Source organism: Rutidosis leptorrhynchoides, chromosome 7, assembly GCF_046630445.1.
Source record: "Rutidosis leptorrhynchoides isolate AG116_Rl617_1_P2 chromosome 7, CSIRO_AGI_Rlap_v1, whole genome shotgun sequence".
NCBI classification, from domain to species: Eukaryota; Viridiplantae; Streptophyta; class Magnoliopsida; order Asterales; family Asteraceae; genus Rutidosis; species Rutidosis leptorrhynchoides.
In genome coordinates this window covers 139,785,068-139,812,504 of record NC_092339.1, presented here as the reverse complement: position 1 = coordinate 139,812,504, position 27,437 = coordinate 139,785,068, and the positions used below count along the sequence as shown (strand labels likewise).

General features: G+C 30.3%; 1 protein-coding gene across 1 annotated transcript; it reads left to right on the top strand.

Moving 5' to 3' along the window:
- Positions 1 to 15,030: 15,030 nt before the first annotated feature.
- On the top strand, positions 15,031 to 17,020 carry LOC139858142 (uncharacterized). The gene has a single exon (XM_071846995.1). It carries the CDS (start codon positions 15,043 to 15,045, stop codon positions 16,882 to 16,884), a length of 1,842 nt encoding a protein of 613 aa, XP_071703096.1. The 5' UTR covers positions 15,031 to 15,042; the 3' UTR covers positions 16,885 to 17,020.
- The last annotated feature ends 10,417 nt before the right edge of the window (positions 17,021 to 27,437 follow it).

Below are 27,437 nucleotides of genomic sequence, written 5' to 3'. Positions count from 1 at the left end.
TAAGAGGTTAATATAACACATAATATTTACATATTAATAATATATAGTTTCCAACAAAACTGTTAAGCAATCGTTTTTAAAGAAAACACGATCGAAGTCCAGACTCACTAATGTATCCTAACAAACTCGATAAGACACACTAATGCAAATTTCTGGTTCTCTAAGACCAACACTCGGATACCAACTGAAATGTCCCGTTCATATCGATTATAAACGTTCCATATTAATTGATTTCGTTGCGAGGTTTTGACCTCTATATGAGACGTTTTTCAAAGACTGCATTCGTTTTTAAAACAAACCATAACCTTTATTTTATCGACAAGGTTAAAAAGACACCACCTAGATTATTCAGAAATGATAATCTAAAAATATCACACTTACACACTACCAATACATATTGGTTTACAATAGTAATATGTTACAACAAAATAAATCTCGAATGCAGTTTTAAACAATATTATACAAGCATGCTGACACAAAATCTTGTCCACATATTAGCATGCAACAGCGGAAGCTCTTAATAATCACCTGAGAATAAACATGCTTTAAACGTCAACAAAAATGTTGGTGAGTTATAGGTTTAACCTATATATTTATCAAATTGTAATAATAGACCACAAGATTTCATATTTCAATATACATCCCATACATAGAGATAAAAATCATTCATATGGTGAACACCTGGTAACAAACATTAACAAGATGCATATAAGAATATCCTCTATCATTCCGGGAAATTCATCGGAAATGATAAAATAACATCGAAGTACTAAAGCATCCGCAACCATGGATGGGGTTCGTTAGGCCCAATAGATCTATCTTTAGGATTCGCGTCAATTAGTAGATCGGTTTACTAATTCTTAGGTTACCAAGCAAAAATGGGCATATTCGGCTTCGATCATTCACACATATAATGTAGTTTCATTTACTTGTGTCTATTTCGTAAAACATTTATAAAACTGCATGTATTCTCATCCCAAAATATTAGATTTTAAAAGTGGGACTATAACTCACTTTCACAGATTTTTACTTCGTCGGGAGTAAGACTTGGCCACTGGTCGATTCACGAACCTATAACAAATATATACATATATATATCAAAGTATGTTTAAAATATATTTACAACATTTTTAATACATTTTGATGTTTTAAGTTTATTAAGTCAACTGTCCTCGTTAGTAACCTACAACTATTTGTCCATAGTTAGATGTACTGAAATAAATTGATATATATTATCTTGAATCAATCCACGACCCATTGTATACACGTCTCAGGCTAGATCACAACTCAAAGTATATATATTTTTGGAATCAACCTCAATCCTGTATAGCTAACTCAAACATTACTGCATAAAGAGTGTCTATGGTTATTTTAAATAATATATATACATGGGTCGATATGATATGTCAAAACATTTGCATACGTGTCTATGGTATCCCAGGATTACATAATATATTAAAATATATATATATAATACAATATAAGTTAGCTAGGATATGATTTGTATAGAATTGTTACAATATTTCCCGTAGCTACAACAATCAAAAAATATCCAATCTTGTTTTACCCATAACTTCTTCGTTTTAAATCCGTTTTGAGTGAATCAAATTACTATGGTTTCATATTGAACTATATTTTATGAATCTAAACAGAAAAAGTATAGGTTTATAGTCGAAAATATAAGTTACAAGTCGTTTTTGTAAGAGGTAGTCATTTCAGTCGAAAGAACGACATCTTGATGACCATTTTGAAAAACATACTTCCACTTTGAGTTTAACCATGATTTTTGGATATAGTTTCATGTTCATAAGAAAAATCATTTTCCCAGAAGAACAATTTTTAAATCAAAGTTTATCATAGTTTTTAATTATCAAACCTAAAACAGCCCGCGGTGTTACTACGACGGCGTATGTCCGGTTTTACGGTGTTTTTCGTGTTTTCAGGTTTTAAATCATTAAGTTAGCATATCCTATAGATATATAACATGTGTTTAGTTGATTTTAAAAGTCAAGTTAGAAGGATTAACTTTTGTTTGCGAACAAGTTTAGAATTAACTAAACTATGTTCTAGTGATTTCAAGTTTAAACCTTCGAATAAGGTAGTTTTATATATATGAATCGAATGATGTTATGAATATCATTACTACCTCAGGTTTTGTGGATAAACCTACTAGAAATGAGAAAAATAACTTAAACTTTAAAGGATCTTTGGATGGCTTGAAAGTTCTTGAAGCAGAATCATGACACGAAAACAATTTCAAGTAAGATTTTCACTCGAAATAAGATTGTTATAGTTATAGAAATTGAATCAAAGTTTGAATATGAGTATTACCTTGTATTAAAAAGATATCTTACTGTAAATAAGAAAGATTTCTTGAGGTTGGATGATCACTTTACAAGATTGAAAGTAAGCTAGCAAACTTGGAAGTATTCTTGATTTTATGAAACTAGAACTTATAGAATTTATGAAGAACACTTAGAACTTGAAGATAGAACTTGAGAGAAATCAATTAGATGAAGAAAATTGAAGAATGAAAGTGTTTGTAGGTATTTTTGGTCGTTGGTATATGGATTAGAAATAAAGGATGTGTAATTTTGTTTACATGTAAATAAGTCATGAATGATTACTAATGTTTTTGTAATTTTATGAGATATTTCATGCTAGTTGCCAAATGATGGTTCCCACATGTGTTAGGTGACTCACATGGTCTGCTAAGAGCTGATCATTGGAGTGTATATATTAATAGTACATACATCTAAAAGCTGTGTATTGTACGAGTACGAATACGGGTGCATACGAGTAGAATTGTTGATGAAACTGAACTAGGATGTAATTGTAAGCATTTTTGTTAAGTAGAAGTATTTTGATAAGTGTCTTGAAGTCTTTCAAAAGTGTATGAATACATATTAAAACACTACATGTATATACATTTTAACTGAGTCGTTAAATCATCGTTAGTCGTTACATGTAAATGTTGTTTTGAAACCTTTAGGTTAACGATCTTGTTAAATGTTGTTAACCCACTGTTTATTATATCTAAAGAGATGTTAAATTATTACATTATCATGATATTATGATATATTAATATATCTTAGTATGATATATATACAGTTAAATGTTGTTACAACGATAATCGTTACATATATGTCTCGTTTCGAAATCATTAAGTTAGTAGTCTTGTTTTTACATATGTAGTTCATTGTTAATACACTTAATGACATGTTTACTTATCATTTATCATGATTAAACATAGTGTATCAATATCTTAATATGATTCATATGTATTTAGTAAGACGTTGTTATAACGATAATCGTTATATATATCGTTTCGAGTTTCTTAATTCAATAAACTCAATTTTATGTATATAACTCATTGTTAAAATACCTAATGAGATACTTACTTATTATAATATCATGTTAACTATATATATAATCATATATATGTCATCATATAGTTTTTACAAGTTTTAACGTTCGTGAATCACCGGTCAACTTGGGTGGTCAATTGTCTACATGAAACTCATTTCAAATAATCAAGTCTTAACAAGTTTGATTGCTTAACATGTTGGAAACATTTAATCATGCAAATATAGTTTTCAATTAATATATAATCATGGAAAAGTTCGGGTCACTACAATATAACACAACACAAAACTCTTGCTGAAAAATGGGAACTTAAAGCCGAATCGAGGGTGTTGACAGATTCAGAAAAATCCTCCTGGTTAAACCAAAAAAAGGAATTGGATCGAAAAAGAAAGAATCAATACCAAGATGATGAAATAAAAGGCAAGAATCAAGTGAGATCTCGAGGGTGATGAAAACATCAAGTACTTCCATAATTATATTAAACGAAGAGGCAACAAAAACTGCGTCAGAGGCTTACTAATTAATGGCACCTAGTCCGAGGAACCTGAAGCAATAAAAGAGGAAGCTTAGAGATACTTCAACAACATATTTAAATCAAAGAAAGGTGACACCTGCTGTTCGTTTGATTCAGAACCAAACCATGAATTTATAACAAAATCACACAACATAATTCTAGAAACAATTTGAGGAAAAAGAAGTGTGGGAAGCGATTCAAAATTGTGAAAGTTCGAAAGCTCCCGAACCTGATGGCTTCAATATGAAGTTTTTTAAAAGATATTGGTGGCTAGTGAAAGAAGATCTTCTTAAAGCATTGGAATGGTTTTAGTCTAACGGTGAAATTTCTCGGGGATGCAACACTTCATTTGTTACGTTAATACCCAAAAGGACTAACCCAAATGGTCTCAACGAATATAGCTCAATTTGTCTCATCATGAGCTATTATAAAATAATAACGAAAGTACTTTCCAACCGTTTGACTAAGGTCGTTTACAAAATAATTGGTACGGAACAAACCGTTTTCTTAAAAGGAAGGATTATTCTTTATAGTCTGTTGGTTGCAAACAAGGTTATTGATGAGCTTAAAAGAAAGAGAATGAAGGGTTTAATCTTTAAAGTAGACTTCAAAAAGGCCCTTGATTGTATCAATTAGGAGTTTTTGTTTAACACCATGCATTTCTTAGGGTTCGGCCACAAATGGATTAGTTGGATTAAAGCTTGGTTATCATCATCTTCTATTCCAGTGCTTGTAAACGGGTCGCCTACAAAAAATTCTACTCGGAAAGAGGCATTTGAAAAGGAGACCCTATATCACCGTTCTTATTTATCATCGTTGCGGAAGGATTGAATATACTTTCAAAACGTGTCATTGACTCAGAAGGAGACCCTATATCACCTTATATCACCGTTCTTATTTATATACTCTCACGAATAAATTGACTTCTAAATTTACGTATGAAAAACATCTATTTATAATTTCTATTAAATCTTTAAAATGATGATGTCATAAATAAAGTTTATCATACCTTAAAATTTTCAAAAATAAATAGAATAATTATAAATGATGTCATTAATATTAATTGATTAATTAGATTTTAAATTTATAAAAAATCTATCTATCTATCTATCTATCTATATATATATATATATATAAATTGAGTCCTGGAAAATTAAGTATGGTGTAATAAATAGACTTTTACCTCTTCTTGAATTTATTAATGGTAAAAAGAAGTTAAAAAAATTTACTACAAAATATATATGTAACAATGGTAGAAAAAGTTATATATATATATATATATATATATATATATATATATATATAAGAATTGAGTCCTAGAAAATTAAGTATGGTGTAATAAATAGACTTTTACCTCTTCTTGAATTCATGAATGGTAAAAAAAAAAATTTTAAAAAATTTACTACAAAATATATATGTAATAATGGTAGAAAAAGTTAATGGAATCATTAAGTATGATGTAATAATATGGTTAAATAGTTAAAATTAAATAAATACATATATATTAATGGTGTAATGAAATAGTTAATAAACAAAATAAAAATAATAAAATTATATCGAATCTTATGTCATTAAAAATATAGTTAACTTCATAAATAATTATCTTAAAAACGGTATATATATACATACACACACACACACACACACACATACACACACACAGATATATATATATATATATATATATATATATATATATATATATATATATATATATATATATATATATATATATATATATTATACATAGTAATAAGGTTCATTACATTGATAGAATTTTTTTGAATAACGACATCTAAATAACATTTAATCATATAATTATTACCTTGATAATGAGAAATGTTACATTTTTCTTAATGGAACCTCAAGATAATTTTTTTTTTTTTTGGTAACCAAGGAACCACTACTACGAATAGTCACATTGGCCTCCGCGCAGCGCGTAAACCTTGGGGCAGCAGGCAACCCAGGTATCATCTGTGCCAGGAAAAGCACTCTCTTGTCAGGGGCCACTATTAAGTTCGTCTGTCTATGGCAGGATTCGAACCCATGACCCCCCTCAAGATAATTTTGGACTCTAATTCACGTGCATCATAGAGTGCTTGGTATTTAAATTGTAGATTTTGGCATTCCTAAATTTGTAAGTTACTTATATCTATATATCATTAAGTCTTGGGAGTATTAATGATTTTTATTAATAAAAGTAATATAATAATAAAATGGTAAATTATACTTATTGTTAACTTAGAAGTAATTATGATTTTTTAACTACAATACTAATACTAAATATACTAAATACTAAATGAAATACTAAATGAAATGCCTCGTTCATATCGATTATAAACGTTTCATATTAATTGGTTTCATTGCGAGGTTTTGACCTCTATATGAGACGTTTTTCAAAGATTGCATTCGTTTTTAAAATACACCATAACCTTTATTTTATCGACAAAGGTTTAGAAGACATAACATAGATTATCAAGTAATGATAATCTAAAATATAACGTTTACACACGACCATTACATGATGGTTTACAATAATAATATGTTACATCAAAATAAGTTCTCGAATGCAGTTTTTAAACAATATTATACAAGCATGCTGACTCCACATCTTGTCTTTAATTAGCATGCAACAGCGGAAGCTCTTAATAATCACCTGAGAATAAACATGCTTTAAACGTTAACAAAAATGTTGGTGAGTTATAGGTTTAACCTATATCATAAATCGTAGTAATAATAATAATAGGCCACAAGATTTCAAATATTATAAATAACCATACACTCGCAAGCGTATAAAAATCATTCATATGGTGAACACCTGGTAACCGACATTAACAAACTGCATCTAGAATATCCCCATCATTTCGGGACTCTCGTCGGATATGATAAATCGAAGTACTAAAGCATCCGTAACCCGGATGGGGTTTGTTAGGCCCAATAGATCTATCTTTAGGATTCGCGTCAATTGGTGGCAATTATAATAAACACCAATTCTTAGGCTACCAAGCTAAAAAGGGTGATATCCGATATAATAATCCAACCATAGAATGTAGTTTCAAGTACTTGTGCCTATTTTGTAAAACATTTATAAAACTGCATGTATTCTCATCCCAAAAATATTCGATAGTAAAAATGGGACTATAACTCACTTTCACAGATTTTTACTTCGTCGGAAATAAGACTTGACCACGGGTCGATTCACGAACCTATAACAAGTATATACATATATATCAAAGTATGATAGAAATATATTCATATCAATTTTTATTTACGTTTTAACGTATTAAGTTGTCAAGTTAGCAGTCCAACGTTAGTAGTCCACAATAATCCATTCATATATATATATATATATATATATATATATATATATATATATATATATATATATGTATATCGTGTTAGAATTAACTAACACTATTATTTATTGTCTTAATATAATTAAGACACATAATATATATATTGTCTGAATCACCTCACGACTCATTGTATACATGTCTCAGACTCGATCACAATTCACAACCCATGGTATATATATTATTTTAGAATCAACCTCGACCCATTATATGCTAACTCGAGCATTACCACATATAGTGCCTTATGGGTTGTTCAAAAATAATATATATAGATGATGTCAACATGATATGTCAAAACATTGTATACGTGTCTATGGATATCAAGTCATATATATATATATATATATATATATATATATATATATACACATATATATATAGTGTCTTACGATTTTTATTAAGACTATAATATATTGTCGTAGAATTAACCCCGACTATTATAATTTGTATTTCTGCTAATAAGGGATCAAGACATGTATAAATACATATATGATAAGTTAGATAGGATAAGGTTAGTATAGATTTGTTATAAAAATTTTCGTAGCTAAAACTAGTAATTCTATCCAATTTTGTTTTACCCATAACTTTTTCATTACAAATCCGTTTTGAGTAAATCAAATGGCTATGGTCGTATCGAACCGAAAATTAATAATTTAAATAGAAAAAGTATAGGTTTATAGTCGGATTTACAAGTTACAATTCATTTTTGAAAGAGGTAGTCATTTTCGTCGAAAGAACGACATCTTGATGACCATTTTGAAAAACATACTTATATTTTGAGTTTAATCATGATTTTTAGATATAGTAACATGTTCATATGAAATATCATTTTCCCACACGAACAACTTCTAAATCAAATATTTTGATAATTTTTAATTATCCAACCCAAAACAGCCCCCGTTTTCAGTACGACGGCGTATGTCCAGTTTTACGGTGTTCTTCGTGTTTTCAAGTTTTAAATCATTAAGTTAGCATATCATATAGATATAAAACATGTGTTAGGTTGTTTTTAAGAGTCAAGTTATAAGAATTAACTTTGTTTGCGAACAAGTTTAGAATTAACTAAACTATGTTCTAGTGATTACAAGTTATATTCTTCGAATAAGATAGTTATATATATACGAATCGAACAAGGTTATGAACATAATTACTACCTTAAGTATAGTAGGTAAACCTACTGAAAATTATGAAAAAATAACTTGAGCTTCAAAGGATCTTTGATGGCTTGGAAGTTCTTGAAGTAGAATCATGACACGAAAACAAGTTCAAGTAAGATTACTACTTGAATTAAGATAGTTATAGTTATAGAAATCAAATCAAAGCTTGAATATGATTATTACCTTGATTTAAAAAGATAACCTACTGTAAATAACAAAGGTTTCTTGATCTTGGATGATTACTTGAAATGGATTTGAAAGCTTGGAAGTAATCTAGCAAACTTGAAAGTGTTCTTGATGTGTTCTTGAATGATCTTCTTATGATGATTATTAAGTTGATTCATGAAGTAGTTTATGAAGAGGTTGAATAGTATTTTGCTGAATTGAGAGTGTTCTTGAGTAGTATGTGTTTAGAGAGAATTAGAATGAAGATTGAAATGGAAATGGGTTTGATGTTATACATATACATACATACGTGACATATAGATATAGATATGATATGTATTGATTTGTTTATAGCATAAATATCAAGGTAGAAGTTAAATGATAAATCCCCACATGTTGTTGACTCTAAGATGGCTGCTAAGAGTGAATGATTAAGTGTGCATATACCAATAGTAAATACATCTAGAAGCAGGGTATAATACGAGTACGAATACCGAACGAATACGAGTAGGATTCTTGATGAAAATGAATGAGAATGCAATTGTAACCATTTTTGTTAAGTAGAAGTACTTTGATATATGTCTTGAAGTCCTTCAAAAGTGTATTAATACATCTTAATATACTACATATATATACATTTTAATGGAGTCGTTAAATCATCATTAGTCGTTACATGTATGTGTTGTTTCGAAACCTTAAGTTAACGATCTCGTTAAATGTAATTAACCCATTGTTATTATATCTAATGAGATGTTAAATTTTTATGTTATCATGATTACATAGTGTGTTAATATATCTTAATATGATATATAAATATTAAGATGTTATTACAACGATAATCGTTACATATAGATAGCGTTTTGAATTTCTTAAGTTAGTAGTCTTGTTTTATGTATATAGTTTGTTGTTAATATACATAATGAGATACATAATTATCATTTTATCATGTTAAACATATATATAAGTCTATATATATATATATTATCATGTCATATACAAGTTATAACGTACGTGAATCATCGGACAAACTGGGTGGTCAAACGTTAACACAAAATCCGTTTCAATTAACCAAGTCTTAACAAGTTTGATTGCTTAACATATTGAAAACATTTATTCATGTAAATATTAATCTCATATAATATATAATCATGGAAAAATCCGGGTTATGACACTAAATAGTAATGATAAATATTAATAGAATACTCATCGGTTCTTCATAATTGTTAGTTTAAGCACAATAAATGCTTAAGAAATTAATACTATGTTGGTTCAACATCATTGCTAGAACAGTTACAAAAAACTTAAGAATTTAATTATCACATGTAAAAAATTTGTGTATTGAATAATTGTCATGATCATTTAACTTCCCTTACCGTTATCACTCCTTTCTATTATAAAAACTCAATCTCATTTGATCCCATATCAGCATTAATCTTTTAGCTCCCTAAACTAATTTATTTTCTCACATTAAAATAAAGTTTCTACCTTTTTGGATCCAAATGTCTTTCGCTAGAAAAAAGAGATCATCGTATGATTCACATATCACGTTCACATTGATTATTTTCTAAACAATTTTATATATATGGCATTATAATTTATGTTTACATTATGTTTTTATAACCTTTTATGTTGTATTTATCTTTATAGGTGAAATGATCAAGGAATATTTAGAAGAAATTCAATGGTAATTTATATTTATAATTATTTTTCACCCGCCAATGATTTATGTTGAGGTTATTTTTTCATGCTACAAGGGTGTAAAACATTAATTATAATTATGATTATAATTATAATTATAACTAATAGATTATGTATGTTTACATTATATTTTCAATAACCTTGAGTGTTGTATGTTATTGCGATAGGTGAAATGGCCAAGTAAGATTTTGATGAAGTTCAAGGATGATTTCTATTAATATTTACTTTTGAGCCTCTAATAATTTAAGTTGTAGCTATATTTTTCATGTTAGAAAGGTGTAAACCATAAATTATAACTATAATTATAATTATATTAATCATTATAATTGATAGATTATGTATGTCTACATTATATTTTCTATAATCTTTTATGTTGTATGTTATCGTTATAGATGAAATGAAAGGGAAATTTTCATTAAGTTCAATAGTGATATCCATAAAAAATTATTTTTCACTCTTTGTATGTGTATACATTATATTTTCTATAACTTTTTATGTTGTATGTTATCGTTATAGATGAAATGAAATGAGAATTTTGATTAAGTTCAATGGTCATACTATAAATAATTATTTTTGACCCTTTAACAATTTAGGTTGTTGTTATTTTTTTTATTTTTTTATGTTAAAAGGGTGTAAAACATGTAATTACAAATTCCCCTCATCTTTGTCTTTATTATCGTAAGTCAAATAAGTAAGATATTTTAACTCTTTTATACATGTAGTCATTGTGCAATATTTATAGAGTCATGACCATTATCACATAGAGACTCAATTGACAAATGGCTTTTTTTTTTTTTTTTGAAAGATCAAACTTTTATTAGGATATAAACTGATACAAGAGAACATCTATATCTAATGTTACAACATAAACACCACGAGAGGTACGGGACACTAAGAAACACAATTACAAGGCAAATATAATACAAAGAAAGATGGCACGAACGGGTCTGTACGAAATAACCCAAATGGGATATACCGGGGGCTAAGTATGACAGGAAAAACCCTTTAACCTCTTTCTAAATCATAATTGAGTTGATCACTTGTAATAACAAGCTGATAAGAGAACGAATCACAGTGTTGGCAACTTCAACGACAAAGCAATTCGCTTCTACTCATTTGAACCCAACTAGGACTTTGATCGGGGCAAAGGGGTAAAAAAAACTTGAATTAGCCAATTCCCGCTTTTGGAGTTGGGTTTACATCGAACGCCAAAGGACAAGTAATCCATTGTATCCAATTTAGGTTGATCTTGTTACCGCGGCTATTAATCCACTTGAAACTACTTGCTTGGATATTCGAAACGATTTTAGGAGAGCACGAACCATTTTTTCCAAAGACTATATCATTTCGGTGTTTCCATATATGATAGCTTGTAATTCAAATAATGGCTTGCCAAATTGAAGCTCCCGATGCGGTTTTGATGTTATGATTTTTTGCCAACGCTAAATCCGAAAGGTTTGATATATTTAAATTGTCGATTTTCCACCAAGAGCGAATGCAATTCCAAATATGCTTAGCTATTTTGCAATGTAAAAGAAGGTGCTTTAGAGTTTCGATATTATCGTCGCAAACCGGACATCTAGTGGAGTCGAGGTCAATACCTCTGATGTCAAGTTCGGATCTAACTGGTAAACGGTTTTGTTTTGCGCGCCAAATAAAAATTCCTATTTTTTGAGGGATTAATCTGTTGACTTGTGTAGGAGCCAAACTTGGGCACCTTGTTGTTTCTAATTCACACAGAATGCATGTAAGTGACGTCACAGTATAGGAGTTATTGGAGCTGAATAGCCATTTCCATTTGTCAACAGTATCTCCTGAAAAGGTGTATGCTGAAAGTTTCTGTTCAAGATTTATCAATTCGGTTTGCCCGCCATTTTGGCGAGAGAGACCAGTTCCATTTAAAAGTCGAGCTCGAACCAATCTTTGAGAATCTGCTGTCAACAGTAGCATCTTTATCCTTTTCCAGCCTATATAATCTCGGAAATAGAACTCTAAGTGGCTCTGAATCACACCATTTCTCATTACAGAACTCAGTTTTGGATCCATTACCTAGAACTTTAATAAACGCATTAGTGACATCCTAAATTGCTTAGGGTGTGTTCGAATTTTATAATATTGAACCATTACATATATAGATGTGGAACAAGTATATAATTACATCATGTGTTACAACGCGAACCTCAAATGTACAATTTTTTGCAAGCACGTATGCAAAAAATGCTATTTAGATACATGCAGAATGAAATCAACATTAAGTTAAACATGAATTTTAAAATATTAAAATTTGGGACAAGCCGTGCAACGCACGGGCATTGCCCACTAGTTTAAATTAAAACACGTGATTTGCTTCCCATAATTAAAACGATTATCTCATTCATTTTATGAATTTTTTATTCACATAACTCTTCATTATCCTTTTAAATATTCTTAAGCATTCTTTTTTGTATCAATTGTTTGCATATATTGTCTATCATCCAATCGTCTTCTAAAATCTAGGTTTGTCATTATATTTTTTTATGATGATTTTCATTAAAAACAATAAACGTTCTTGAATATGCATCATGGATGATTTCATTAAAAATCACGAATTCCGTTATATAGGTTATATAAATTCCGATTATTAAAATTTGTTCAGTCGATACAAACAAACATATCCATTACATACAAGTTACTGATTAAATTCCGTTAATATTTACATTATCATTAAAATTATAAATTCTATCAATAATGAATTATACTTTATACTTAAATTTAGTAGCTTTATCACGATAATCGGTTCTTGTGCATTCTATGGTTGTTATAATTTTTTTATCAAGACCATTTTTTTATGAGAGATGATACTTACACACTCAATATTTATCCATACACACCTAATTGACTATTACTAGTGAAATGACCCGTGAAATCACGGGTTTGTTTAAACAAAATAATATAATAACATGTTTCAGGTAGTAAGTGAATGTTAATGCTAAAGTCATTTATTTTAATGACCCGTTCGTCTAAGTAAATTTGTCGTGTTTTTACAAATATACAGAGACATTAATTTCGCATACATATGTAACGTAATTAATCTCGTAAAGAGAATTCATATTTGAATATTATATAATAATTATTATAATAATAATAATAATAATAATAATAATAATAATAATAATAATAATAATAATAATAATAATAATAATAATAATAATAATAATAATAATAATAATAATAATAATAATAATAATAACGTTTGCTCAATTTGAGTATTTATATTTTTAATAATAAATGCCTTTTGAAATATTTTTTAGAAAATTAAAATACAATTCTTATATAAAAATTGTACAATATGTTTTAAAATTTATAGATGTGTTCATTGGGTGTTCTGTAAAAGATTGTACAATATAGGAGAGACCTGTAAAATCACGGGTTTGGTTATGAAAATCATTTGTAAAGAGTTTTATAGTATTTGATAAGGCTTCTTGTGGAAGCTATGTGTTTATTTTAATACTTCGTATATTTTTAATTAAAGTAACTAATAATTTTCAATTATAAATTAATTAGCTTTATGACATCACTTACATGTCTTCACAATTTTTCTTTTTATTTTTGATTTTTTTATAGAAGAAAAAAGAGTAATTATTGCATCATCATTTTAGCATTTTAATAGAATTTATAGATGTCCTTACTTACAATAATAAAGGTTCAAGTCCCAAGAAAAATTTAAGGATATAATTGTAAGTTTTATTGTAAAAAGTGTGTATGGATCAAAAACTGGTGTGTGAGTATCACCTCTCATTTTTTTTTATATATTCTATATAAACTAAATAACTAATAATGAAGTTAAGTTTAAGTTATATTTAATTCAATTTAAAGAAAATAAATCAATTTTAACAAAAATAAAAATAATTTAAAACAATAACATAGCCGTAAATAAAGTTACCAATTATCTTGATTAATTGAATAATTTTCTATAAATTTGCCCTAAATTTCTTTTCAATTACATTTTGAAAGATATAGATGTTGACTAATAAATAAAGACAATATTTAGAATTGTCAACTTCAAATTCAAATTCAAACTAAATTACATCTGATAATTTGAATACATAAGAATCAATACCAAAATTATAATACTTCTTCATAACTATGATAAAATAGTGCTTAAATTTGATTCTCTTATAAAAACACATATTGATTGATATTTTGATTTTATATAACATCCAAGTATGATTTAACAATATTTGTTAGCTATAACATATAATAATTTTTTTTAACAAACTCGTAATTTCACGGGTAATTCAACTAGTTTATATGATATAAAACATTAACATTTTATAATAAATACTTAAACGTTAGAGGATATGTTTATTTTTTTAAGAAAGTGAAAAATTAAATTTTTCCGTCACTCACGTGGAATAAAGAAGTGACGTGGAAAGTCATGTTGGCATTTAACGAAGAAAGTTAACGACAACCCTCTTTTTGATTAACTTTCAAAAACATACTTCTTTTTTTATAGCCAAATGAAATGCATTAACGAAAATAAGAAAACACATAAAATAAATATCTTTTTTATGTAATTTATCCTTTAAGAAAATGAAAAATTATTTTTTCTCAGCCACTCACTAGTCACGTGGGAGACTTAGCTGACGGCGTGTAATACGTACTCCGCGTTTTACCTTACCGAACGTAAATATTTGAATTCATACCAAAACCCTAAAACCCCTTTCCCTTTCATATAGTTCCACATTTTCATTTTCATTCATAAAACCCTAAAAAACTGTTTTTAGTATCACTACTCAAACCGTAATCCATGGCGAAGAAAAAATCAAATCCACAATCCGAAAACAACAAATCGATTGATGATGCTGCTATTGAAAAACTTGACAATTTGAAATCACTCAACGCAATGTTGCTCAAAGAAACCGTCGAGCGCCGTCAACAGGTAAATTCACTAACTAGTATGAATGAATCTATTGAATCTGATCTGAAATTATGTAAATCCGATAACGCTTCGTTGCAATTTGATATGAGTTTGTTGAATGAACGAGTGGTGAATCTGGAGATTGAAAAAGGATTGGATTCTAGGGTTTATGAAGATCAGGTGAGTGAAATGGGGGAGAAAATTAGAGGTTTAGAGAGAGATGTGAGTCGAGTTTTGGATTTGAAAAATGAGAAGGAATTAGAGATTGGGCGTTTGAATGATAGGTTGTGTTTAATTGAAGGTGAGATTAGTGAAGAGAGGTTTATTTTGTTGAAGGTTTGTGAGGAGAGAGATGAAATTAGGGCACAGATTGATGATCGAATTCGGTGTGAGAATGAGTTGAAGTTGAAACTGGCTGAAGCTGAGAAGAGGGAGAGTGTGAGTTTGGAGAAATTGAGGAAATTAAAGAGTGATTATGATGAGTTGGTTAAGGCAAAAAAGGATATCGAGAGGAAGATGGAGGCGGTGGTGGTAGACAAGGGTTTGATTGAGAAGAGGTTGAGTGTATCGAACGGGTTGATTGAGAAATTGAGGATGGATTTGGATGAGATAGCGAAGGAGAATGTGAATATCGAAGATGAGAGGAAACTGCAAGTGAAGAAGAAGAATGATCTGCAGAAGATGGTTGATGAACTCAAGGGATCGGTGGATAAGTTTCAGAAAGCGGAGGAACAATTGCTTAAGGAAGTTGCTGATTTGGAGAAAAAGAATTTGGTGAGTTTGGAAAACGAGGCCAAAATGAGAGCAGAATTTGATATCTTGGTGAAAGAAAAGGAAGAAATTGAGGGGAGTGTGCGAAGGTTGACTGAAGAGAAGAGTTTGATTACGAACGATTTGAATGATGCTTTGAAGAATTTGAGACAGCAGAACGTGACAATAGATCAATTGGTTAAAGAGAATACAAAGATTGATGATGATAAGAGTCGATGTGAAAGTTACATCGTGAAGCTTCAAGAACAGTTGGAAGAGTTTAAGGACACAATTGCAACGCTTGAAAAGTCAAGCACTGTTCAAGTGGTTAAAATACAGCAACTAGAGTCTGAAGTTAGCCGCTGCAATGCAGTGTTGGATCAATTGACAAAAGAAAGAAACGATTTACAAGCAAATCTTGATGGTGAAAAACTCAAAGAGAGGAATTTAAGTGAAAAGATTTCAGAAATGGAGAAGAGTGTTGAAGAAATGTCAAAGAAGTTAACCAATATGCAAAAAAATGTTGGTAAAACTGTTGCAGAAAAGAAAGAGTTGGAAAAAGCTCGTTCAGGGTTATCGAATGAGATTAGTGTGATTAAGAAATCACTTGCCAAAACCCAAAAAGAATTGGATGATACGAAAGGTAAATTAAAACTTTCTGAAGGTAACACGAGTCAGATCTTGAAGCTTTTGAAGAATACTTCTTTGATTTGCAACTCAAAGGAGGGTGGTAAGATGGGTAAAGGTCAAGAAGGAGAATATGGGCAAGATATTAAAACTCATGTGAAAGAAGTTGAAGCAATCAAGAAAGCGTTTATGGATAAGGAGAGTGCCATGGATGAAATGAAGAAGGAAGTTGAAATGCTTAAGGTTTGTGTGGCAAAAGCTGATAAAGGAAAGAGATTTTGGACAATGGTGTCATCTGCAACCACTGTTTTAGCTGCCGTTTCTTTAGCATGTGTTGCACGAGCAGGTAACTGAACTAATCTGATGAGGGATTTTGCTAATCCTAGCAGGTTAACGTCCTTTTAGAATGTTGTTCACGTTGTTGAATTTTACCTTGACTTGTCTGCTTATTAAATCTGAGTTTTTGATATGGACTACAATAACATGTTATGGTTTGCAAAGTTTTTATGCAGCTATAATGTGTATTGATAATGATAATTTTGCGAAGTTTCTATCACTTCAGAGCATTTTTCAAGCATTGTAATGTTTTCGTGATCATCACAATGCTTCTTAAGTAGACTGCATATTCTGTTACTAAATCATTTTCTGCAAGTCTGTAACTTGATCAATTTGTTGAGATGTTTGCCTGACTTGGCAACAATATACGTATACGTCTGTTATAAAGACACAGGGTCCCCTGGTACCTGAACGCCTGAACATTCAAGGCATTTGATACGATTACAATCACAATAGTATTACTATACGATATATGGATGTGTGTTTTGCAAGTGAATATGGTTGATTAAAGCTATAGGTTAGTCACTGATTTTAAAATTATCTAAAAAAAATTCTGTTTCCTAAAAAAGACAAGTGATCTGGTGTCCATTTAACTATCCAAACTTCATTTGCTTTCACTCAACTACTCTAAATTTGTTTGCCTAGACGCCCTATACTAAACTACAAAGCAAAAGCTTAATCATACAGCAATACAGTCTTTTATTTGTACGTTCAGTAATTGGCTTTATTAAAATGTTATATTTGTACACTAGTTTTATGAGCCCGTGCGTTGCACGGAAACGTAAAAACTAACGAAATTATTAATTATAATAAACAAACATTTTATAAGCTCGTGACTTGAGGAAACGTAAAAACTAAAGAAATTAACAATTGTAAGAAACAATTAATTTTATGAGCCCATGATTTAATGATATGTTATATATATTCTTGCGATTGATTTAAATTCATCGAAGGAGACGTATTAGGTTGGATGAGAATATTAATATTGATATTTATAAGTATAACATGATAGATAAAAGTAATTAAAGAACAATTTTAGCAAAACATGTCGAGGTTTGTTTTTTTCTTTTTTGAGTTTATTTGTTTAAAATCAACCACCTTAATCAAAACCAAAGTGCATATTTACAAACTAATTTCCGTGTTGTTAGTAACACAATTATTTTCATCATAAGATATATAATAAGATTGTTAAAACAAATTCAAAACTACAAAGCTTCTTTACCTTTTATAATTTAATACGGGAACAAAATCTTACATGTAAATAATCAAATTTCAAAATGTAAATAAGTCGCTATTTATGAACTATAAATGATAATAATCGTGAATTAACATGTGGTCAAAATAAATTAGGAGTTGGCACATCAGCATATTGCATACGCTTATGTAATGTAATATAAAAGAATAGAATTAAATAAGTATAAAATATGTATAGATAGATAAATGGATAAATATATGAACATGAATAAGAAATAATATTCTTTTTTTCTTTATTGGTTCCTTGTGTATATCTTCGATATATGTAATCTCCATGAGTATACATGCTTCTCGTGTTTTATCTGTTGCATGATCTCATATGCACCAACTTGTAACAAATTCATATGACATAAAAGTGATCGTTGCCTAATTAAAAAAAGACTTATATTGCTTGAAAATTAGATTATTATGTAGATAAAAGATAAAAGAATACAAATTTGAAAGTAAATAAAGTATTTAAATTTATGAGTGTAGTTTCCAAAATACGGAATACATGTTGGTTTCCTATATATTTAATCATAAACATCCGAATATATTAAACATATGCATTATCAAAAGTGAAATAAAATAGGAAGGGATATTATATTATTATATTATTATATTATTATATATATACTAATTATTATATATATACTATAATAAATTATAAGTTAACCACAAGCCGCCACATAAGCAAATTTAACCATAATTAATAATAGACTGACACGTAGGATTATTGGCACGCGCTTTATATAGATGTATAGATTGGTAGTCTAATTAGCATACTAGACCATTTTTAATGGTAAGACTGTTTTTATCCCGGCGTTAGATCTCGGGCGTTAGCCTAGCTGGATTGCCTGACATATGTTGACGTAAGTTAACCATGCGTTAAACTCTCACGCCTTTTTCCGCTTGTCAAATTTCTGGCGAAAACAACTCCAGGCGAAAACAACTCCAGGCGTTTGATTTGTTTTGACGAATCGAAGATTTGCAACGATATAATCATATAATTTATTTTTTTTTTCTATCCAACATCCAATCAAATTTTACCACATCACCTTACCATTATTTGACACATAAATTTGACATTTTTAGGTTAATAAAAATCAAATATAGTCACAGTTAAAAATCTATTTTTTCAGACAAAAAAAGTGCACCATTTGACTATGACATCACAGTCAGGGTTAGGAATAGTCTAATGGGCAAAAGTGGCATGTTGGGGGATGGTGGGGTACTTGGCGCTAACGTGGCAGACGTGCTAATAAACTGTGAAATAATTGAGTGACGTACTGAGTGACGTGTTGGGGGTAGAGGGTTGATATTTTTGACTTTTTTTCATTTTTCTTAATTTATACTTTATTTTATATTTTAATTTTAGTTAGATTAGATTATTATTTTGTAATTATAAAAACAAAATAAATTAATAAAACACATTTATATTAAAATTAATACAGTAATATGATTACATTTTTTTTAACAGCGAATTTGCATCAGCGGATCATTTATTTCAACGACCCTCATCATTTGCACCCACACACGCTAGAAAAAACTCCTACCCAGGTTGCTTGCCAACTAATCGCGTGACCTGAGTTGCTTGACAACTAATCGCAGAAAATTGGAGAGAGAACATTCCGCCCCCATGAATTGAACCCGGGTTGCTTGGCAACTAATCGTGGGTCTTTCCACACTGAGGCATGATACCATTGAAGCAAACGTTTGTTGGTAGTAATATGATTACATTAGTTAAAAAGCCTAGAAAAAATAAAAATTAACATTATTAATATAATAGCTACGTATTAAAATCCCTAAAATAGAAAATTAGAATACTTAAAAAGTCCTAATACAAGTATCCTAAATAGACGCTCCTGATTTGGGACTACTTCTGGAATCGAAAATGACCGGATTAACAGTCCACCAGCCTAATTTTAAAGATACAATTAAATTCGACTACTGTTTGTCCTAGCTCGTTTATTAGCCTTACGTACGTCATCATAGAACAAGTGTAACAATTATGTCTTGTCTTCGTCTAAATACACAATGTTCGAAAATACGTACAATATTTCTTTTTCGAGGAATTCTTTCAACTTTCATAGATCAAAGTCATTAATTTCAAAGTCGTTAAATGGTACTTTTACACCGCCCACGTATGACTTTCAGTTAACCGATGATTTATCTCCGTAATGTACGTCGAACGAAACCCTATTCGGAGCCATTATTAGTGTTTGACAAATTATTGTTAGATAATAAGTAGTATAGCATTTAGGCTGTGTTCTCGAGTTTTTTTCTAAGCGGAAAGGAATGGATTTGGATGGATAAAGGACTAACTATTCTTGAGTTTTTTTTAGAAAAGAAAGGAGTGGAGAGGAAAGGGTTTGAAGGGTAACTATAATGACTTTTTTCATAAATTATAATCATCTGAATTTTGGGTTGATTATGATGGAAAACAAATCTTATATCTATATAAGGACCATTATACACCATAATTCTATACTATTATCGTTTTTTTCAAGGATACATGCATCTTCTACCTATTGCAACTGTACGCAACTACATAGATATATGCAGATACATTATCACTTTATCACATGTAATATGCTAATATCGTTACTATACAGATACATAGAAGCATTCATCACATGTAATAAACTAATATTACTATATATCAAGATAATTATACACTATTATATTAGATTGTATGTGGTATGTCTTTAGTTAAGGATCTATAAGCATATTATACACACTATTATATTAACAGTAACACGTGAACTTAATTATTCTCCTTTCTTTTCTTCTTGTTCTCTTGCAACTCGAGAATACATGTAATCTATTTTATGTTGCTTTCCTTTCTATCTTTTTTCTCTCATTCCCTTTCCACCCCTCTTTTCCACCCAAAAAAAACTCTAGAACACAGCGTTAGATAAAACTGAGAGAAAATATGGATGAGTTGTATAGAATTATGTTTGAGCGAATTGTATTTATAGATGAAATTGTATAAATCTATTACTATCAATTTATGTATTTATAAATTATATATTTGTTTCAGTTTGAATTTTGATAAACGGTCGAAATATTCAGAATAAACGAATGAGAAGCTGACACGTACACTAGCTAACTCGGCAGGCCTCCAATTCTCTCGCCAGCGCGCCACCACCTGAACCCCCAGCACGCCGTGCTAGAGGCGTGCCACTGGCATGCTGGATAAAATTTTCCGACGAGCACGTGCATTAAATAAGCCCTACCTACATCTTACTCCGTATATGATCCGTATATGATTATGATTATTACAACGCTAGATTTTTTTATTTTTATTTTTTTTTTGACAAAAAACAAACTTGAATTAAAATAAACAAGCCTAGCCATTAAATATTACAACGCTAGATAAAATAGTGTTAGTTGAAAGGTTTAATTACGAAAAGAAATAAATGTGAGCTAAATGTTATATGAATGATGTGTTCACATCAAGAAAAGTGAAAATTTAAAGGATTACCTGAATTGGAATTATATATTCTTAACTTCTGTAAGAATTTTAAGAGTATGGTCGAAGACAAGCATTTAACCAGTTGAAAGGTGAGTTCAAAAGGAAAGACATTATTTAGAATTAGAATGCATAAATTTGTTACGATAAACTGTGCAAGTCCTGTCTATTTTTTTAATGAGAAATGATATGCTTACAAAACACGAAATTAAGGCATGACTAGTGGAATTTGTTGATAATTATTCGAGTTCGATGAACCGTCACCCAGATTGCTATCGTATATCGACCATTGTTATCGTTTGGAGTAGGTGGTATTTGATTCGGGTTTGTTTTTAAGATGAAGGATGAAGGTGTTGATCATTATAGATAAATATGGAGGTTGAAGATGAATGTGAAGATATATATGAATATGATATGTTTATATAGATAAATAAAAACAGTTTGAATTAAATTCGGAATTAAAAAAAAAGCTACAACGGATTTATTCTAGTTAGAATTCAGTCAACAACCGCTAACTAATTGCACGCTGCTACGTGGTACAGACGATTCTCTTTATGTTCATTACTTTCTCCACTGACACTCTTTTTATCAACTTCTGACGCACCGTTAATGGCGTCAGGGACGTCAAATTTTGCCAACTCAGTTGACAGGATACATTTTGACGCAGTTATTTAATTTTTAAAGTTGACTTCGAGAAAGCGTTTGACTGTATAAGTTGGGATTTTCTATTAGAAATAATGGAAATCATGGGTTTTGGTTTAAAGTGGAGGAAGTGGATCCATGCATGTCTCAAGTCGGCTTCTATCTCAGTATTGGTTAATGGCTCCCCCACCGGCGAGTTTTCACTAAAAAGAGGTGTAAGACAAGGTGACCCTCTATCACCTTTCCTTTTCATTTTAGCTGCCGAAGGTTTGAACGTATTAACAAAGATGGCGGTAAATAATAATCTGTTCTCGGGAGTCAAAATAGGTAATGATAGAATTCCAATCTCTCACCTTCAATACGCTGATGACACAATTTTTTTTAGAATTCAGTCAACAACCGCCAACTAATTGCACGCTGCTACGTGGTACAGACGATTCTCTTTATGTTCATTACTTTCTCCACTGACACTCTTTTTTTCAACTTCTGACGCACCGTTAATGGCGTCAGGGACGTCAAATTTTGCCAACTCAGTTGACAGGATACATTTTGACGCAGTTATTTAATTTTTAAAGTTGACTTCGAGAAAGCGTTTGACTGTATAAGTTGGGATTTTCTATTAGAAATAATGGAAATCATGGGTTTTGGTTTAAAGTGGAGGAAGTGAATCCATGCATGTCTCAAGTCGGCTTCTATCTCAGTATTGGTTAATGGCTCCCCCACCGGCGAGTTTTCACTAAAAAGAGGTGTAAGACAAGGTGACCATCTATCACCTTTCCTTTTCATTTTAGCGGCCGAAGGTTTGAACGTATTAACAAAGATGGCGGTAAATAATAATCTGTTCTCAGGAGTCGAAATAGGTAATGATAGAATTCCAATCTCTCACCTCCAATACGCTGATGACACAATTTTTTTTGGGACTTGGAGTGAGCGTAATATTCGTAATCTCATTAAAATCCTCAAATGTTTCGAGTTAACTTCGGGGTTAAAGGTAAACTACAATAAGAGCAGTTTGTTCGGGTTATGTGTTGGTACTAGCTAAGTTGAACATGCTGCAAATCTGTTCAACTGTAGCATTGGCTCGTTACCGTTTACTTACCTCGGGCTTCCGGTTGGTGCAAAAATGAATAAAGCGGCTAGTTGGAAACCGGTTATTGAGAAATTTAAAAAGAGATTGTCGAATTGGAAAGCACGAACGATGTCATTTGGAGGTCGGTTGACTCTTGTGAAATCGGTACTAAATAGCCTTCCGTTGTATTACTTCTCACTCTTCCGCGCCTCGCCTTGTGTGATTAAAAATCTCGAGAGTGTAAGACGTTCTTTTTTTTAGGCGGGTCGTGTAGTGACCCGAACTTTTCCATGTTTATATATATTAATTGAGATTGATATTTATATGATTAAATGTTTCCAACACGTTAAGCAATCAAACTTGTTAAGACTTGATTAATTGAAATATGTTTCATATAGACAATTGACCACCCAAGTTGACCGGTGATTCACGAACGTTAAAACTTGTAAAAACTATATGATGACATATATATGGATATATATATAGTTAACATGATACTATGATAAGTAAACATATCATTAAGTATATTAACAATGAACTACATATGTAAAAACAAGACTACTAACTTAATGATTTTTAAACGAGACATATATGTAACGATTATCGTTGTAAAGACATTTAATGTATATATATCATATTAAGAGATATTCATACATGATAATATCATGATAATATAATAATTTAAAATCTCATTTGATATTATAAACATTGGGTTAACAACATTTAACAAGATCGTTAACCTAAAGGTTTTAAAACAACACTTACATGTAACGACTAACGATGACTTAACGACTCAGTTAAAATGTATATACATGTAGTGTTTTAATATGTATTTATACACTTTTAAAAGACTTCAATACACTTATCAAAATACTTCTACTTAACAAAAATGCTTACAATTACATCCTCGTTCAGTTTCATCAACAATTCTACTCGTATGCACCCGTATTCGTACTCGTACAATACACAGCTTTTAGATGTATGTACTATTGGTATATACAGTCCAATGATCAGCTCTTAGCAGCCCATGTGAGTCACCTAACACATGTGGAAACCATCATTTGGCAACTAGCATGAAATATCTCATAAAATTACAAAAATATGAGTAATCATTCATGACTTATTTACATGAAAACAAAATTACATATCCTTTATATCTAATCCATACACCAACGACCAAAAACACCTACAAACACTTTCATTCTTCAATTTTCTTCATCTAATTGATCTCTCTCAAGTTCTATCTTCAAGTTCTAAGTGTTCTTCATATATTCTACAAGTTCTAGTTACATAAAATCAAGAATACTTTCAAGTTTGCTAGCTCACTTCCAATCTTGTAAGGTGATCATCCAACCTCAAGAAATCTTTGTTTCTTATAGTAGGTTATCATTCTAATACAAGGTAATAATCATATTCAAACTTTGGTTCAATTTCTATAACTATAACAATCTTATTTCAAGTGATGATCTTACTTGAACTTGTTTTCGTGTCATGATTCTGCTTCAAGAACTTCGAGCCATCCAAGGATCCGTTGAAGCTAGATCCATTTTTCTCTTTTCCAGTAGGTTTATCCAAGGAACTTAAGGTAGTAATGATGTTCATAACATCATTCGATTCATACATATAAAGCTATCTTATTCGAAGGTTTAAACTTGTAATCACTAGAACATAGTTTAGTTAATTCTAAACTTGTTCGCAAACAAAAGTTAATCCTTCTAACTTGACTTTAAAAATCAACTAAACACATGTTCTATATCTATATGATATGCTAACTTAATGATTTAAAACCTGAAAACACGAAAAACACCGTAAAACCGGATTTACGCCGTCGTAGTAACACCGCGGGCTGTTTTGGGTTAGTTAATTAAAAACTATGATAAACTTTGATTTAAAAGTTTTTATTCTGCGAAAATGATTTTTATTATGAACATGAAACTATATCCAAAAATTATGGTTAAACTCAAAGTGGAAGTATGTTTTCTAAAATGGTCATCTAGACGTCGTTCTTTCGACTGAAATGACTACCTTTACAAAAATGACTTGTAACTTATTTTTCCGACTATAAACCTATACTTTTTATATTTATATTCATAAAATAGAGTTCAATATGAAACCATAGCAATTTGATTCACTCAAAACGGATTTAAAATGAAGAAGTTATGGGTAAAACAAGATTGGATAATTTTTCTCATTTTAGCTACGTGAAAATTGGTAACAAATCTATTCCAACCATAACTTAATCAACTTGTATTGTATATTATGTAATCTTGAGATACCATAGACATGTATACAATATTTCGACCTATCATGTCGACACATCTATATATATTTCGGAACAACCATAGACACTTTATATGTGAATGTTGGAGTTAGCTATACAGGGTTGAGGTTGATTCCAAAATATATATAGTTTGAGTTGTGATCAATACTGAGATACGTATACACTGGGTCGTGGATTGATTCAAGATAATATTTATCGATTTATTTCTGTACATCTAACTGTGGACAACTAGTTGTAGGTTACTAACGAGGACAGCTGACTTAATAAACTTAAAACATCAAAATATATTAAAAGTGTTGTAAATATATTTTGAACATACTTTGATATATATGTATATATTGTTATAGGTTCGTGAATCAACCAGTGGCCAAGTCTTACTTCCCGACGAAGTAAAAATCTGTGAAAGTGAGTTATAGTCCCACTTTTAAAATCTAATATTTTTGGGATGAGAGTACATGCAGGTTTTATAAATGATTTACAAAATAGACACAAGTACGTGAAACTACATTATATGGTTGAATTATCGAAATCGAATATGCCCCTTTTTATTAAGGCTGGTAATCTAAGAATTAGGGAACAGACACCCTAATTGACGCGAATCCTAAAGATAGATCTATCGGGCCCAACAAGCCTCATCCAAAGTACCGGATGCTTTAGTACTTCAAAATTTATATCATATCCGAAGGGTGTCCCGGAATGATGGGGATATTCTTATATATACATCTTGTTAATGTCGGTTACCAGGTGTTCACCATATGAATGATTTTTATCTCTATGTATGGGATGTGTATTGAAATATGAAATCTTGTGGTCTATTATTATGATTTGATATATATAGGTTAAACCTATAACTCACCAACATTTTTGTTGACGTTTTAAGCATGTTTATTCTCAGGTGATTATTAAGAGCTTCCGCTGTCGCATACTTAAATAAGGACGAGATTTGGAGTCCATGCTTGTATGATATTGTGTAAAAACTGCATTCAAGAAACTTATTTTGTTGTAACATATTTGTATTGTAAACCATTATGTAATGGTCGTGTGTAAACAGGATATTTTAGATTATCATTATTTGATAATCTACGTAAAGCTTTTTAAACCTTTATTGATGAAATAAAGGTTATGGTTTGTTTTAAAATGAATGCAGTCTTTGAAAAACGTCTCATATAGAGGTCAAAACCTCGCAACGAAATCAATTAATATGGAACGTTTTTAATCAATAAGAACGAGACATTTCAGTTGGTATCCGAGCGTTGGTCTTAGAGAACCAGAATTTTGCATTAGTGTGTCTTATCGAGTTTGTTAGGATGCATTAGTGAGTCTGGACTTCGACCGTGTTTACTTGAAAAATGATTGCTTAACAAATTTTGTTGGAAACTATATATTTTTAACATGTGAATATTATGTGATATATTAATCTCTTAACGCGTTTGATATTATTTGATAGATGTCTACCTCTAGAACAAGTCCCATTGACTCACCTAATAATAATGAAGAGTCAAATGTAAATTGGAATGATTCGTGGACTGATTCACAAGTTCCCTAAGAGGAACCGGAAGAAGAGTCGGAACCGGAAGAAGAATCGGAACCGGAAGAAGAATCGGAACCGGATGAAGAAATAGAACCGGTGGGGGAAATAATAAAATGGTTAAGTAAAAGAAAATCCTCAACCAGCCGACCAAGGTTAATTATGGTCAATGGTGTTTCCGCCAAGGAAGCAAAATATTGGGAGGATTACCAATTCTCCGATGAATCGGATTCCGACGAGAATTCCGATGATGTTATAGAAATTACCCCAACTGAATTTAAAAAGGCAAAAGAAAATAATAAGGGAAAGGGCATAAAAACGGAGAAATCTAATTCCAACCCCG